General features: G+C 22.5%; 3 protein-coding genes across 6 annotated transcripts; 2 read left to right on the top strand and 1 right to left on the bottom strand.

The window, feature by feature from the left end:
- The first annotated feature begins 17 nt into the window (after positions 1-17).
- On the top strand, positions 18-5795 carry LOC127286670 (reticulocyte-binding protein homolog 1-like). The gene is made up of 3 exons (XM_051313176.1): positions 18-184; positions 1050-1257; positions 1349-5795. Exons 2-3 carry the CDS (start codon positions 1071-1073, stop codon positions 5587-5589), a joined length of 4428 nt encoding a protein of 1475 aa, XP_051169133.1. The 5' UTR covers positions 18-184; positions 1050-1070; the 3' UTR covers positions 5590-5795.
- A 130-nt stretch (positions 5796-5925) lies between these two features.
- LOC127286673 (uncharacterized) lies at positions 5926-10335 on the bottom strand. 3 transcript variants are annotated; one of them, XM_051313183.1, is made up of 3 exons: positions 10279-10335; positions 9147-9327; positions 5926-8885 (listed from the first exon to the last, which is right to left on the bottom strand). In XM_051313183.1, the coding sequence occupies exons 2-3, from the start codon at positions 9178-9180 to the stop codon at positions 6199-6201; spliced, it is 2721 nt and encodes a 906-aa protein (XP_051169140.1). In that variant the 5' UTR covers positions 9181-9327; positions 10279-10335; the 3' UTR covers positions 5926-6198. The 3 variants fall into 3 exon arrangements, with proteins under 3 accessions (XP_051169140.1, XP_051169138.1, XP_051169139.1); XM_051313181.1 differs by having other exon boundaries at positions 10157-10323; XM_051313182.1 differs by lacking the exon at positions 10279-10335 and adding an exon at positions 9705-9722.
- Positions 10336-10455: 120 nt separating this feature from the next.
- On the top strand, positions 10456-15196 carry LOC127286672 (uncharacterized). 2 transcript variants are annotated; one of them, XM_051313179.1, is made up of 3 exons: positions 10456-10510; positions 11216-11309; positions 11587-15196. In XM_051313179.1, exons 2-3 carry the CDS (start codon positions 11276-11278, stop codon positions 14676-14678), a joined length of 3126 nt encoding a protein of 1041 aa, XP_051169136.1. In that variant the 5' UTR covers positions 10456-10510; positions 11216-11275; the 3' UTR covers positions 14679-15196. The 2 variants fall into 2 exon arrangements, with proteins under 2 accessions (XP_051169136.1, XP_051169137.1); XM_051313180.1 differs by lacking the exon at positions 10456-10510 and adding an exon at positions 10543-10785.
- The last annotated feature ends 191 nt before the right edge of the window (positions 15197-15387 follow it).

Here is a 15387-nt window from a genome sequence, read left to right as displayed (position 1 = left end):
TACATACACAACCCTGGCACATCCTCATCTGTCATATTCCTTAAAATTTAGATGATTTAGATAAATATTTGTTTATATATGTATTAAAAACTTGTATTTAACGAAAGTGAATTAATTTTTTTATTTTCTATATACAGTACTATTAAGTTATTTGTGATTATATAAAGGAATCGTTTTAACAAAGGTAAATATAATGAAATGTAAACACAATCGAGAACCGATAAATTCTTTGGAAAAAAAACCACTTAAAATTAAAATAATACTTCAGTAAATTAATCTGTTAATAATAATAATTAATAATCTCTAAAATATTAATTCATTTTTTTAAAAAATTATCCAAATTGGTAGGAGTTAAAATTTTGTAATTTTAAGTAATTAAAATGTCAAAATTTTAACTCTTCTACCAATTTCAAATCCGTATATAACTAATGATAAAACTGTGAATTTTAATTTGTAAATAGGTTTTTTTGAATGATTTTTTATGTATAGTTTTCAATGCATAAGATGCAAAAAATTTACGAAAAAAATGGTTAACCTCACTTTTTTCAAAATTGAAACTTATTTTTCATTTTTAACCTCTTTACTCCGATGGAAATTTTTTTTTTTGTATTTTTATTGATTTTTTCCATCAAACCCTTTTACAAAAAATGAAAATTTTGTAAACTAGAGAAAATCAAAAATTTCAGTTCCAAAAAAAGAAAAAATTTCGAAAATTAAGAAATTTACAAAATAAAATAAATAAAATCCAGAATTTAATTCTTAGAAAAAAAAATTTTTTTTTTGAAAATTTCTAGAATTAAAAAATTTTCAAATTAAAATTATTATTTCCGGGAAAAAATAGAAAAATTACTTTAAAAATTTAAATAATAATTTGTGGTAACTCAACTATTTAATTATTAAATAATAATTATAATTTTTGAATTTTTACTTTTAATTCACAAAAAAAGTTATTTTAATTGAATAAAAATTCATGAAAATATTTATATAAATATCTTTATAATAATTATTATAATTATAATCATGAATAATTATTTTATAAAATTTTTCAGTTTTTTTTTTTTTTGAATTTTATGGATTCTATCATTAAAAAAAGAAAACAAACTTCAAATGGAATAAATTATAATAAAATGGGCAATACATCGAAAAAAGAATTAAAAAATAGTGTCGACGAAAAAAAAGAAGCAACAATATATGAATTTGTTAATAATAAACGAAAGGCAACAGACGAATTAAATAATAATGAAAATAAAAAAAGATGTAGGTATTAATTTATTTTTTTTTTTACTATTCTTTATTATTTATATATAATAAATGTTTATTAAATTACAATTTTTTTTTCCTAAATTAGGTGGAGAAATTTCTAAAATATCAAGTACCAAAGAATCAATTGATAAAAATAAAAATTCCTTTGAAATTAATTGGAAAAGACAAAAAAAATTTCACAATTTTTTTGATCAACTTGAACATTCATATCCGCATCGTTTAATTAATTTTATGTATAAATTAGAATTATCTGTTTTATGTTTATTGAGAAAATTCAATTCTAAAGAACAAATAATATTTAAACGTTCAAAAATGGGACAATTTAATGATATTATAATGCATTATCAGGAGAAATATATTTGCATTAAAATCGAATATATTGATACGTATTATATAAAAAAAAGTTTGAATTTCAATTCATTATTTTCGACAAAATTGGGAAATTTTACATTAAAAAATTATCTCAATGAATTTGCTGAAGAATTACTTAATTCAGAATCTTTATTGCATTCGGCGAAATATTTAATAATTTATACAAATTCTGCTTTTGATTTAACGAATGATAAGAAATTAGTACAAATGGACGAAACACTTCAACTTTGTAGTGTAAATACAGAAATTCACAATGATTTATTAAAATTATTTTCAACCAATAACGAAAGTAATTGTGAATTTTATCAATTTGCCAATAATACAGAAACAAGAAATAAATTATTAAAAATGGTGAAATTTACCAAAAGTATTGAAACAAAAATAAAAACAAAATTATCTTTGAATGAGATAAAAAATTTATTTTGGGATAAATTAATATTCGCCGTTAATCAATCGACAATTGAGGAATTAATTGACACTGTAAGATGTGAAATTAAAGGAAAAAATGAAGATTTAAGTCAATTAAAAAAAGAAATTTTTCAACAATTATTATCTGATAATGAAAATAAAAAAGGAAAAATTTATCAAAATTTAACATCAGCTAATTATATTTTTAATTTATTCATCTATTGTTTGCATGACATGTTTTTATATAAAGACATAAATGCCATTAAATTTAGCGAAAAAATTGAATCACTTGATATTGTGATAAATTTACGTAAAAATAATTATCTCAATTTACGTGCAATTGATGGAAATATTTGTGAATTATCATCAATTGAATTTGACAAACAACGTGAAATTTTTTCTCTTAATTCACAATTTTTATATTTTATTCAAGAATTAGATGAAGATTTGGAATATTTTATTATTTATACAAATGGAAATCTTGAATTTCTCAATGAATTAATTTTGGGCAATAAAAAATTTGATACAATTTATCAGCAAATAAATGTGAGTGATGAAAAATATTTTTCACTAAGAAATTTGTATATTGATGTGAAAAATCTTTATCAATTCAAACATGGTGAAACGAGAATGAAACTTGCAAAATTTCTTAATATTTTTTCTCATCTAACAAATAAAATAAATGAAACATTTTCTCATTTGTCGAAAATGGAATTGAAAGAATTATTTTTTGATAAAATTATTTTTGCCGTTGAACAATTTAATTCTAATGAAATGTATAAAGTTTTAAATAAGGAAATAGAAATTTCACGTGTACCCTATAATTGTGAAGAATTGTGTAAAATTGGATTTCGTTATTTAATGTCAAGGAATTATGATTTAATAAACAAAAAATTGATTTGTGAATTAAGAAACAAAATTGAAATTAATAACATTTGTTTTGATGAAGAAATAAAATTAGCTGAATGTATTCTTATTTTAAGAGATGCGCCTGAATTTTGTCAATTTGTGGATTTTTTAACAAAAAAAGGAAAAATTTATTTAAATAATTTGCGAAAAAATGGGATTGAAATCTCTGATTTTGGTAATATTATTAAAGGAACAAAGAAAAAAAAGGTGGAAAAAATTTTTTACGATTTATATTATTTATGGTTTGATAAAAAAGGTAATAAGACGAAATTTTTAAAGAATTTTGAAAAAATGGGATTTTTTGTAAACAACATTTCAACGATTCTTAATGGTTCGGGATCAAAGGGTCCAAATATTTTTATCTCTTTATATGATCTTTGGTTTGATAATAATGAAAATCCAACAATTTATTTAAAATCACTAAAAAATGAAGGAATTAATTCAGGTGAAATCACAAATCTTCTTAAAGAAACTGGAGTAAATTGTTTGTACGAATTCAAATCACTTTATACACATTGGTTCGATGAAAATGGTGAAAAAACTCAATGTTTAAAAATTTTGGAAAAACATGGAATCAATTTATTTATTGTCTACGATATTTTATATGAATCAGGACCCAGTGATGTAAATAAAATATTACATTTTCAACATTTATTTCAACTTTGGTTTGATAAAAATGGTGAGAAAACATTTCGTTTGAGAAAATTGAAAGAGAGGGAAATAAATTTAAAACAAATTTGTCGAATATTAAAAGGATCGGGAAAAGATGCAGCAGTGGCTTTTCAAAAATTATACTATCTTTGGTTTAATCATAGAGAGGAAGAAACTTTCTATTTAAAAAAATTGGAAAATGAAAATGTTAATCTCACAATAATTTTTGATATTTTAACAAAAACGGGTATTCATGTTTCAAAAGTTTTTATCAATCTCTATTCACATTGGTTTCATGAGAATGGTGAGAAAACTAATTATTTAAAAATTCTCGAATCAAATGAAATTAAATTATCCGATATTTGTGAACTTTTAATTGGTGAAGGTGAAATGGCTACAAAAAAATTTCTCAATATTTTCCATTCACTTGATTCACCAATAAAATTGGAGATTAATGACGAAATTTTATCAATTAAACAAGAAACATTTGACGAAAATAGAAACGTAAAAATTGAAATTGAAAGTATTTCTAGTGAATCTTTAATTGATGAAAAATACGAAAATTGTGAAGATGAAATTGCAAATATCAAATTTGAAATTGATACTGATTTGGAAAGTGAAGAAAAAGTTCCCACAGAGAAAATGCAAAATGATAAAAATGAATTGGATCGAAAAATTAATTTTCTTTTTAAACTTTTTAAAAGGAAACAAAAAATGAAAAAAATACTTCGTGTTATTAATAATGGAGAAAAATTAAATAGATTTCTTGAAAAAAAATTGAGAAAAAATAAAATCAATCAAAAAGAATTTCAGGATTTAAATTCATTAATTAATTATGGTCCATTTACAAAAAGAAAATTAAATGATCAGATTAAAAAATTCTCATGTAACAAGAAGAAAATTAAATTTATAAAATTTATTTTCCCTAACGATGATTCTTTAGAATTTGAAGAACTGTTAAATTTTCTTCTTCACGGTGATGGGAAAAAATATTGGAAAATTATGAAAAAAAATAAAATCTCTTGGAAATGTATGGGAAAAATTTTCAAAGGATCTAAAAATATTATTAAAGGATTTAGTGAATTGATAAAAATTTGGTTTGACGAAAATGGTACACAGAGAAAGTGTTTAAAAATTTTGAAAAAAGAAAATATAAATTTACAAATTATCATTGAAATTCTCATTGGTTCGGGAATTAATGCGGCAACAATTTTTGAAAAATTATACCAACTTTGGTTTAATTTCAAAGGCAATAAAACCGAACAACTTCAAAATCTCGAAGAAAATAATATTAATTTAAAGTGTATTGTAAATATTTTAGTTGAAAAAGGAGAAAAAGCACCTGAAATTTTTGTGAATTTTTACAATTTTTTATTCGACGAAAGAGGAAGAAAGTGGAATTATTTGAAAAATTTGGAAAAAGAAACAAAATTGGATGCAGTATTTGAAATTATGTGTGAAAATGAAATGGATTTTAATTGTATTAAAGAATTATATGATCTTTGGTATGATTCAAAGGGAAATAAATCTTATTCTCTTTGTATTTTGCAAGAAGCTGATGTTAATGTAAAATGTTTATTAAATCTTTTAAAAGGAACGGGATCATACGCAAGTGAAATATTTATTAAATTATTTCTCTATTTATTCGATAAAAATGGAAATAAAACTCTGAATATGTTGAATATTGAAAAAATTGTAGAATTAAGAGCAATGTTTGAAATGATAAGTGGAGCAAAAAAAAAAGTTTATAAAGAATTTTTGAAATTATACAACGTATGGTTTGATGCAAATGGAAAAAAAACGAATCGACTTTTAATTTTGGAGAAAAATGAAATAACTTTAATGGACATTGCGGAAATATTAAGTGAATCGGGAAAGAAAGCTGTTAGGAGATTTAAAACACTTACCGACTGTGTTACTGAGGAGAAATTAAAAAAATACGAATTATTTATTGAATTATTTGAAAAAAAGAAGAAAAAGAAGTAGACTAATAGAAATCAGTTTTTAGAATTTAAAAGAATTGTATCTAATACAATTGTTGATAATTTTTAATTTTTAACGTTATTTTAATTTTGTACATGAGAATAAAAATGTTTTTTTTTTTTTTATAAATAATTATGAGCGGCGAATATATATTTTTTTAATGTTCAATTTAAAAATTTGTTAACTACAAAATAAAACCAATTATTAAACTAAAATGATAAAATTAGTTAATTATTTATTAATATCTAATGCTTAATGTTTAATAATTTTTCTTTCAGAAATATCAACGTGATAACATTTAATTTCACAACAGTCTGGAAAATAAGAAAAACCAACAAATAAGTAAACATCAAAATTTATTTAAAATTATTAATAACATAAATTTTTTTTTTTATAAAAAATGTACTTTCTCACATAGAAACGTATAACAATATTTTTTAACAGTAGTTTTTCAAATCCACAAGAAAAACTAATTTTTACAATATATTAAAAACACAATTATCTTTTTATACACGTAACTAAATCTCTTTTTCTAATTCTTCTTACTAATAAAATAATTTATATCATCATACACAAAAAACATGCTCCTCTTTTTCTTTATTTTGTTTTTAATTATGTTTTTATGTAAAAATTTAAAAGTCTTTTAAACTCTTCCAAAGCTAAACAACCTTTACCACTTAAATATTTACAAATTTTTGGCAAACGATATCCATTTCTTTCGAGAATTTTTAAATAATAAGATTTCTCCCCATTATTGTGAAACCAAATTGCGTAAAGATTTTCAAAAATAGCGGCAGCATGAATTCCCGTTCGATTTAAAATATCAAAAACAATTTCAAGTTTTACTCTCTCCTTTTCCAATGTTCGTAAATAAAATGTTTTATGTCCTTTAGAATCAAACCAAAGATTGTATAATTTTCGAAATGCTTCCGATACATTTTTTCCCGATCCTTCCAATACTCTGCAAACTTTCAAAAGACTAATTCCAATTTGTTCCAATTTCCACAATTGCAATGTTTTTTGTCCATTTTTATCAAACCAAAGTTTGTAAAAAATTGGAAATGATTCTCCTGAATTATGTAATACATTGCATATAGTTGACAAATTAATTGCATTTTTTTCTAATTTTTTCAAATTAGGCGTTTTAATTCCATAATCATCAAACCAAAGAGCATAAATTTCTTTGAATATAGTAATACATCTGGCTCCAGTATTGCTAAAAAGAAATGTAATGCGTGATAAATTTATTTCATTTTTCAGAGATTTTAAACAATTTGTTGGATTTCCAAAAGCATCGAACCAAAGATTGAAAAAAGAATCAAGTATTTTTGCACCACTTGATCCTGAACCTTGGAGCATATTAGAAATATTATTTATATTAAATCCACCTTTTTCTAAAATTCTTAAAAATGCAGTTTTATTTTCTTGATTGTCAAAACATAAATTGTACAAATCACAAAATGATTGTTTTGCTTCACATCTCTTTGTTCCGGCAATAATTCTTGATATTGAATAGAGATTTATTTTATTTCTTCTCAGAACATTTAAATAAACTTTCCCCTTGCCTTTTGTTAAAAAATCCATAAATTGTGAAAATTCAGGTACATCCACTAAGCCAATGACACGTTTTGCAAAATCAATTTCTTCAATGAAATATTTACTTTGAATTGGTGGTTTGTTATTTTTTAAATCATTAAAAAATTTACGCATTAAATGTTTTGTTAAACCGAAAAATTCATGTGACTGTAAATAACGCAATGTGATTTTGTACAATTTTTCAAAATCATAAGGAACTTGAGAAATATTTACATTACTTTCGAGAAATTTATACAATTCGTCAGAATTTGATTGTTTGACAGCAAAAACGATTTTATTGAGAAACAATTTCTTAACTTCATTTTCGGTGAAATTAGAAAATTTTCCTACTTCTTTTCTCGAGTGAAAACAAGCTGGAATTGTCAGTAAATCCATAATTTTTTCCGCTTCATCTTGTGAAAATTGATAAAGATTATTTGTATTAATATAGGAATTTTTGAAAATAGCAAATTTTTTTTCCATCACATCTAGCTGATTAAATTCTGAACGATGAATCACCTCCATATCTTGTGTTAGAAATTTATTTCCTAAAATTAATTCCCTGAGTAGTGTGACACTTAAATTTGTGTAAATAACAAAATAATCGAGATTTTCATCTAATTCTTCAATAAAGAATGAAAAATGTGTATCAATTGAGAAAATGTCTCTTTGTTTCGTTAATTCCATAAGAGATAATTTATTGACATCTACCTCGAGAGGCCTTAGGTAAAAAAAATTATTTCTAAAATTTATACTAATATTGTTAAAAGCGATTTTATTATAAATTCTCTCTTCGAATTTAATCGCAACAATATTTTCATTCATAAACATATCATGAATGCAAAACATAAATAAATTAAAACTGTAGATAGTAGATTGGATATTTTCGATATTTATATTTTCCTTTTTCTCATCCTCTATCAATTGACTAATTATCTCGTTTCTAAGTTTGTTTAAATTTTCATTTTTTTTTCTAATTTCTCGCCGAACATTATCAATTAATTCCTCTAAATTTGGTTGATTAACAGCAAAAATTAATCGATCAAAAAATTTTTGTTTTATTTCTTCAACAGAAAATCCTTTTCTTATTATTTCCCTGATAATGTTGTCTTTAAATTTTACCAATTTGAATAATTGATTTCGTGTTTTTTCATCATTAGCAAATTGATAAAATTCTCCATTACTTTTGAATAAATCAACTAAAATATTGTGAATATTTGAATTGACATTGGTAAGTTGAAGATCACAATTTGTTGTTTCAATTTGTTTCAATTTTTTATCCATTGTCAGAATTAAAGCTGAATTTGTGTAGATTATTAAATATTTCGGTAGATTTAATTTAAAATTTGAATGAAAGAGAAAAGTTGCAAATTCATTGAGATAATTTCTCAGTGTAAAATTTCCATTTCTATTTGAAAAAAATGAATCAAAATCCAAACTTGCTTTTATATAATACGTATCAACGTGTTGTATTTTTATGCAAATTGCTTCTTCTCTAAAACACAGGATAATATTGTCAAATTGACCGCTTACAGAATTTTGAAATATTATTGAATCTTTGGAATTTTTAAATGAAGATTTTTTCAATAAACACAAAGTAGATAATTCTAATTGATACATGTGACTAATTAAACAATAAGGAGAAGAATTTTTCAATTGTTGAAATTTGTTCATTTCATTTGAAAATTGTTTTGTGCTTGTTGACGCTTCACAAACGCCTACACCTATAGCAAAAAATTATATACATAAATATTTGTTTAAAATCAAAAATATTTCACCTTAAATTCATTGCAGACTATTTTTATAGAAAATTTTCATGAGAATTATTTTTGGTAAAATTAGACGAATAATACAAATTATTTCTATAATTAGAATGTTTTCTAAACAGTCTGTAATGACTTTGAATGTGAAATATATTAAAATTGTTTTTAGATTATCAAAAAATAAATAAATAAAATGGTAACGAAAAGAATACTAAAACGTACATTCTTTATTCCGATATTTAACTGCTTTTTCCATTGTTTTTTATTTGTTGAACAATTTTTCTTTATTACTTTGTTGTCAAATAAAAGACTGTTTTGATAATTCTTCACATTATTATTAATTCAAGCTGAAGTCGATTCCTTCATTTATCATTGCGGTGAATTTATTATAACATCAGGAATACTGAAATTAATAATAAAATATCAAATTATTTCTTATTTAATTAGGTTTTACGTCAGCTTCAATGTGAAAAATTTTAAATAAATTAAAGTGAACGAATTTTGTTTACAAGAATAAATTTTCATTTCTTGGAATATTAAATAAAAATTTGTTTAAATGGATATTTTCGATAATGAAAATTCGAAAATATGAAAATTATGATAAATGGAAATTCGATAAAAATAGAAAACATATCAAAAAGTTCGCTGATAAGTATAAATTCAGTAATATATGAAAAATCAATTAAAATTCTATCAAATGAATAATTTGCACAATTGAAGCGTCGAAAAAACACATGATGTATATTAATAATTATATTTAGAGAATAAAAGCTCATTCACTTGTTTTTTGAATCGGTTGGGAGCTCGAGTAAATCCGCATTCTTAAAAGAAAATTTCCGATTCAAGTCGTTTTTATTTTTGTTTTTTTTTTTTTTATTTATTTAATAATATTAATGTTGAGCGAAAATTATATGTATTTTTCGGGTTCAAAATGTATTATGAAGTCTAAGACTCATTTATTGAAGTAGCTCAATTATATATTATTTACAATTTCTAAATTATGTGCGAAATATGACGACCTAACCTCAAAATTTTCGATCTTATTCACAATTGTCGAAATTGAGTAAATTTCTAATTAATGAAAAATTATGAAAAACGAACTTCTATTTAATTCCCTACATTTCGATTGGAAATATCAATTATCAATTCGCATTCTTAAAAATTAACTCCGATTCCTAAATTTTTCCCTATTTTGTAAAATTACAAAAAAAAAAAATAAATAAATAACTCACACAGAATAACATCTTGACATTTCAACGAGATTTATATAAAAGTATAAATTTTGTTTTTAAATAAATATACAAAGACTATAAATAATATTAATTTAATAACTAAATAAAAAAATACTACATACAATTAAGACAATTAATAAATACGATAAATACTGTGTGATGTGGGTATACGCTATGTATCGGTAAGTAACGTTACTACCGTTATCACACAGCCATACACATCCCTGCTTTTAGTCGTCTTCGCCGTTTATTGTGCTCAGACCGATAAATTTATGAGTTATGTTTACATTTGAAACCAAAACAAAGGTTATATTACTTGTTTTTATAATTGTTGAAATTTCAAAACGTTATTCTGTAAGTTATCCTCTTATTAATATTTTTTGAATTTTTGTTTAAAAAATTTCCCTCTAAAATTATTAACTATTTGTCACATAAATTTTATCATTATAATAACAATAATGTCAATTGAATTTAATAATGTACAAATTATTTACATTTTATATAAAATATGCTCACGTAAACTATTTTAGAAAATAAAATAATAAAATAGTGTTTTTTGTAAATTGTTTTAAAAATTCTGAAAATGTATTAATTACAAACTAGAACTAAAAACAACAAAAATTGAAAAGGTAAAAAAAAATTTAATCAAATTTATGTGTCATCCTTTTTATCAGATTAGATATCGGAGAATAATTTAATTTTATAATTTTATAAATTTTTATATATTTTTTTTTTAATTTACATCAAATGTACTAATAATACGATGTTATTTAAAAAAAAAATTTGAAAAATTAACAAAATATGAGAAAACAAAACTAGGCGAAGATAATACAAAGTCGTCGTAACTTAGTAATAAATATTTAAAGAAATGTCATAAAAATCCAAATCTTTTATGAAACTGATAAAAATTTTTTCAACTAAAACTTGAGGAAAATTTTTTTTTTTCTATTTAAGGCTGCTAAGAATTTTAATTGTTAGTATCTTAAACCCAAAAAAATTTTTTTTTTTTTGCATTAAAAAATTGTTTTTTGTTCCACAATTAAGTTTTTTTAATTTTAGATTTAGAGGAAGAAGAAAATCTGCCTACAAAGCAATAAAAATAAACAAATATTCAACAAAATGGAAAAATCAGTTGAATACCAGAATAAAAAATGTATGTTTTATTTAGTAACTATTTCTTTTCGTTACTTTTATTTACTGTTTTTTGAAAAAAAAAAAAAATTATTTCACATTTTTCTAATTTTTGCGTAGCAATTTTTTTTTTACCTTATGACTCAAATTCGAAATTAAAAGAAATAATTAATGCAGTAAATTATATAATTATACCTAAAATTTATTTTACATTACAATTTCTGTGAATTATCAAATATAAAAATAGCAAAGAATTTAAATTTTTTTTCAACACTAATCGTAAGTAATTTTTGCCTTAGATGCAGACGTTTGTAAATTAAAATCCAGCATAAAAAAATCATCAAATGAAATAAACGATGAAGGAAGTGTCTTGAAAGAAAATGGAAAATTTAAACAAAAATCCTTAACAAATACACTTGAAATTATTCCTGACATCTATAAATTTCAACAATTGGAATATTCTTATCCTCATCGTTTAATAAATCTCTTATATCAATTAGAGTTATCCGTTTTATGTTTACTTAAAATATCGATATTTAAAAATCCATCAGATTCAATAATATTTCGAAATTCCTCATCTGGTCAATTTAACAATATTGTCATGTATTTTAAAGGAGAAAACATTTGCATTAAAGTACAACATATTGATACTTATTATATAAAAACATGTTTGGATTATAATTCATTTTTTTCAAATAGAGATGGAAATTTTACTCTTAGAAATTATCTCAATGAATTTGCAGCGGAATTTCTTTTTTATTCAAATATTATCTCCAATGTACCGAAATATTTAATTATCTACACAAATGCAAATTTACATATGACAAAAAATAAAAAATTAATTAATAATAATGAAGAAATGAAAAAATGTGATTTACCTCAATTTGTAAGCATTAATTTAAAAACTGATAATATTTTATCAGAATTATTCGAAAAAAATGAAATATATTATAAATTTTCTACTGATAAAGAAACACAAAATCAATTATCAAAATTGGTAACATTTACAAAAAATATTACTAAAGAAATTAAAAATAAAGGATTTTCTGCTGAAGAAATAAGAAAAACATTTTTTGATAGATTAATTTTTGTTGTTAATCAACCAACTTTAGAAGAATTAGTTAATAATGTTCGGCGAGAAATTGAAAAAAATAATGAAAATTTTACAGAACTTAGAGAAGAGGTAATTAGTCAATTGATAGAGGATGAGGAGGAAAATGAAAATAATATCGAAAATATCCAATCTACCGTCTACAGTTTTAATTTATTTATGTTTTGCATTCATGATATGTTTTTAAATGAAAATATTGTTGCGATTAAATTCGAAGAGAAAATTTATAATAAAATCGCTTTTAACAATATTAGTATAAATTTTAGAAATAATTTTTTTTACCTAAGGCCCCTCGAGGTAGATGTCAATAAATTATCTCTTATGGAATTAACAAAACAAAGAGACATTTTCTCAATTGATACACATTTTTCTTTCTTTATTAAAGAATTAGATGAAAATCTCGATTATTTTGTTATTTACACAAATTTAAGTGTCACACTACTCAGGGAATTAATTTTAGGAAATAAATTTCTAACACAATATATGGAGGTGATTCATCGTTCAGAATTTAATCAGCTAGATGTGATGGAAAAAAAATTTGCTATTTTCAAAAATTCCTATATTAATACAAATAATCTTTACCAATTTTCACAAGATGAAGCGGAAAAAATTATGGATTTTCTGACAATTCCAGCTTGTTTTCACTCGAGAAAAGAAGTAGGAAAATTTTCCAATTTCACCGAAAATGAAGTTAAGAAATTGTTTCTCAATAAAATCGTTTTTGCTGTCAAACAACCAAATTCTGACGAATTGTATAAATATCTCGAAAATATAGATAAAAATTCACAAGTGCCATATAATAGCAAAAAATTGCATCATATCGCTTTACATTATTTACAATCTTATAAATTTGACACTATAACAAAAGAATTAATTCTAAAATTTTGTGATGATTCAAAAAATAATAAACTACAAATTAAAAATGATTCTTTGAATGAAGAAATTAATTTTGCAAGACGTGTTCTTGGCTCAGTGGATGTAGTCGAATTTGGTAAATTTATGAATTTTTTAACTAAAGATGGAAAAATTTATTTGAATGTTCTAAAAAGAAATGAAATAAAAATTTGTCACATATCAAAAATTATTGAAGGATCAAAGAGAAAAGAAGCCATTAAATCGTTTACTGATTTTTATAATTTATGCTTTGACAATCAAGGAAATAAGACTGGATTTTTACAAATTTTAGAAAAAAAAGGATGGAATATTAAGAGTATTTCCAATATGCTCCAAGGTTCAGGATCAAGTGGTGCAAAACTTCTTAAAACTTTATTTGATCTTTGGTTCGATGATTTGGGAAATCGTACAAATTGTCTAGAATCTCTAGAAAAAGAGGGAATCAGTTTATCAAACATTTCATTACTTTTAAACAAAACTGGAGTCAATTGTGTACAAAAATTCAAAGAATTTTATGCTTTTTGGTTTAATGAAGATGGAACTAAAACGCCCTGTTTGAAGAATTTAGAAAATAATAAAATCAATTTATTAATTATATACAATGTTTTACATAAATCAGAAGAATCATTTTCAAATTTTTACAAACTTTGGTTTAATAAAAATGGAGAAAAAACGATACGTTTGCAAAATTTGGAAAAACTGGGAATTAGTTTACATAAAGTTTGTATTTTATTAAAAGGATCTGGAAAAAATGCTTCGGAAATTTTTGAAAAATTGTACAATCTTTGGTTTGATGCTGCAGGACAAAAAACATTCTATTTACTCACACTTGAAAATGAAAATGTAAAAATTGCAACAATTTTTGATATTCTAGTGAAAACTGAACTTGAAATTGACAATATTTTTAAAAATCTTCATTCACATTGGTTTCACAGTAATGGAGAGAAAACTGATTATTTAAAAATTCTCGAAGCAAATGAAATATATTTGCCAGAAATTTGTAGAATTTTGAATGGTAAAGGTTGTCTTGCTTTACAAGAATTTCAAAAACTTGTTGATTCGCAAAATTCACAATTTCAACGAGATGTGAATTTGAAAATTATCAAAACAACAAATCAAGTTAGTGAAAAAATATTTGAATTTCAAGAAACAAGAGAAATGAATTCCGCATTATTGAGGGATGTAAAGAAAGAAATAAAAAGTGATAATGATAAATCATTACAAAGTAGAGAGGAGAAATTGATTTTTGAGGATGAAAAAAAGACAATTGGAATATCAAAGGAAGAATCTGATAGTGATTACGAAGAAGAATTTTCAGTTCATGAAATAAATGAAAAAATTTATAGGGAACAATTTAAAGAGGCATCACGATGTAAAATTCAGTAAATTTTAATAATTGTTCTACAACATAAAAAATAGATTTTTGTTTTAAATATCTTGCTCAAACAATAACATATTTTGAAACAAAAGGGTAGATTGTTACTAATACGATTATTTTTTATCTTGTTCTGTTTTGTGACCAATTTCATATCGTACTATTATTATATAAGAATATTTTTTTTTAAAAGAATAATTTAGCTATATAATGTAACTAATACTATAATGTATTTTTTATTAATAAATAATTAAATTAAATTTTAATTTAATTATTCATTATAGTAAAAGTTATAGTACACGAATTAAAGTTGATAAATAGTTTTAAAAAACTTTCCAATTCTGATTAAAAAGTAATTTACAAATATCAGAATTATTTAAACAAAAAAAAAAATTTAGTTAGTTTTTTTTTATGTAATTTAAACGTACTTGTGCATTTAATATTGTAAAAATAATACATATTGTTGTTGCAATTTTGATAAATATTTTTTATACATTTCTATGTGAGAAAAAAACATTAATTACTATTTTTTATAGAAAAAAGAAAATTTATACATATACATATTTTATTAATTAAAAATTTTTTGAATAAAAATAATTATTTCCACGTGAAAATTGATGTTTTTATTTATAAAATGTAATGTTTTTGGAAATAATTAACTCGGCGAAAAATTTGTAAACAGAAATTCAAAAAAATTATTAAATTTCTAGAGTTCAGATT

The sequence above is a fragment of the Leptopilina boulardi genome, unplaced genomic scaffold (genome assembly GCF_019393585.1).
Source record: "Leptopilina boulardi isolate dan_hultmark-lab unplaced genomic scaffold, ZJU_Lbou_2.1 LbouV2_362, whole genome shotgun sequence".
Taxonomy (NCBI): domain Eukaryota; kingdom Metazoa; phylum Arthropoda; class Insecta; order Hymenoptera; family Figitidae; genus Leptopilina; species Leptopilina boulardi.
The sequence above is the reverse complement of the archived record's forward strand: the minus strand, read 5'-3'. Positions and strand labels throughout refer to the sequence as shown.

Coding starts and splice junctions, on each gene's coding strand:
- LOC127286670 (XM_051313176.1), top strand. CDS start 1,071: ATGGATTCTATCATTAAAAAAAGAAAACAAACTTCAAATGGAATAAAT. Junction 1,258..1,348: donor TAATGAAAATAAAAAAAGAT/GTAGGTATTAAT, acceptor TTCCTAAATTAG/GTGGAGAAATTTCTAAAATA.
- LOC127286673 (XM_051313183.1), bottom strand. CDS start 9,180: ATGGAAAAAGCAGTTAAATATCGGAATAAAGAAT. Junction 8,886..9,146: donor TAAATATCGGAATAAAGAAT/GTACGTTTTAGT, acceptor TTTTTGCTATAG/GTGTAGGCGTTTGTGAAGCG.
- LOC127286672 (XM_051313179.1), top strand. CDS start 11,276: ATGGAAAAATCAGTTGAATACCAGAATAAAAAAT. Junction 11,310..11,586: donor TGAATACCAGAATAAAAAAT/GTATGTTTTATT, acceptor TTTTTGCCTTAG/ATGCAGACGTTTGTAAATTA.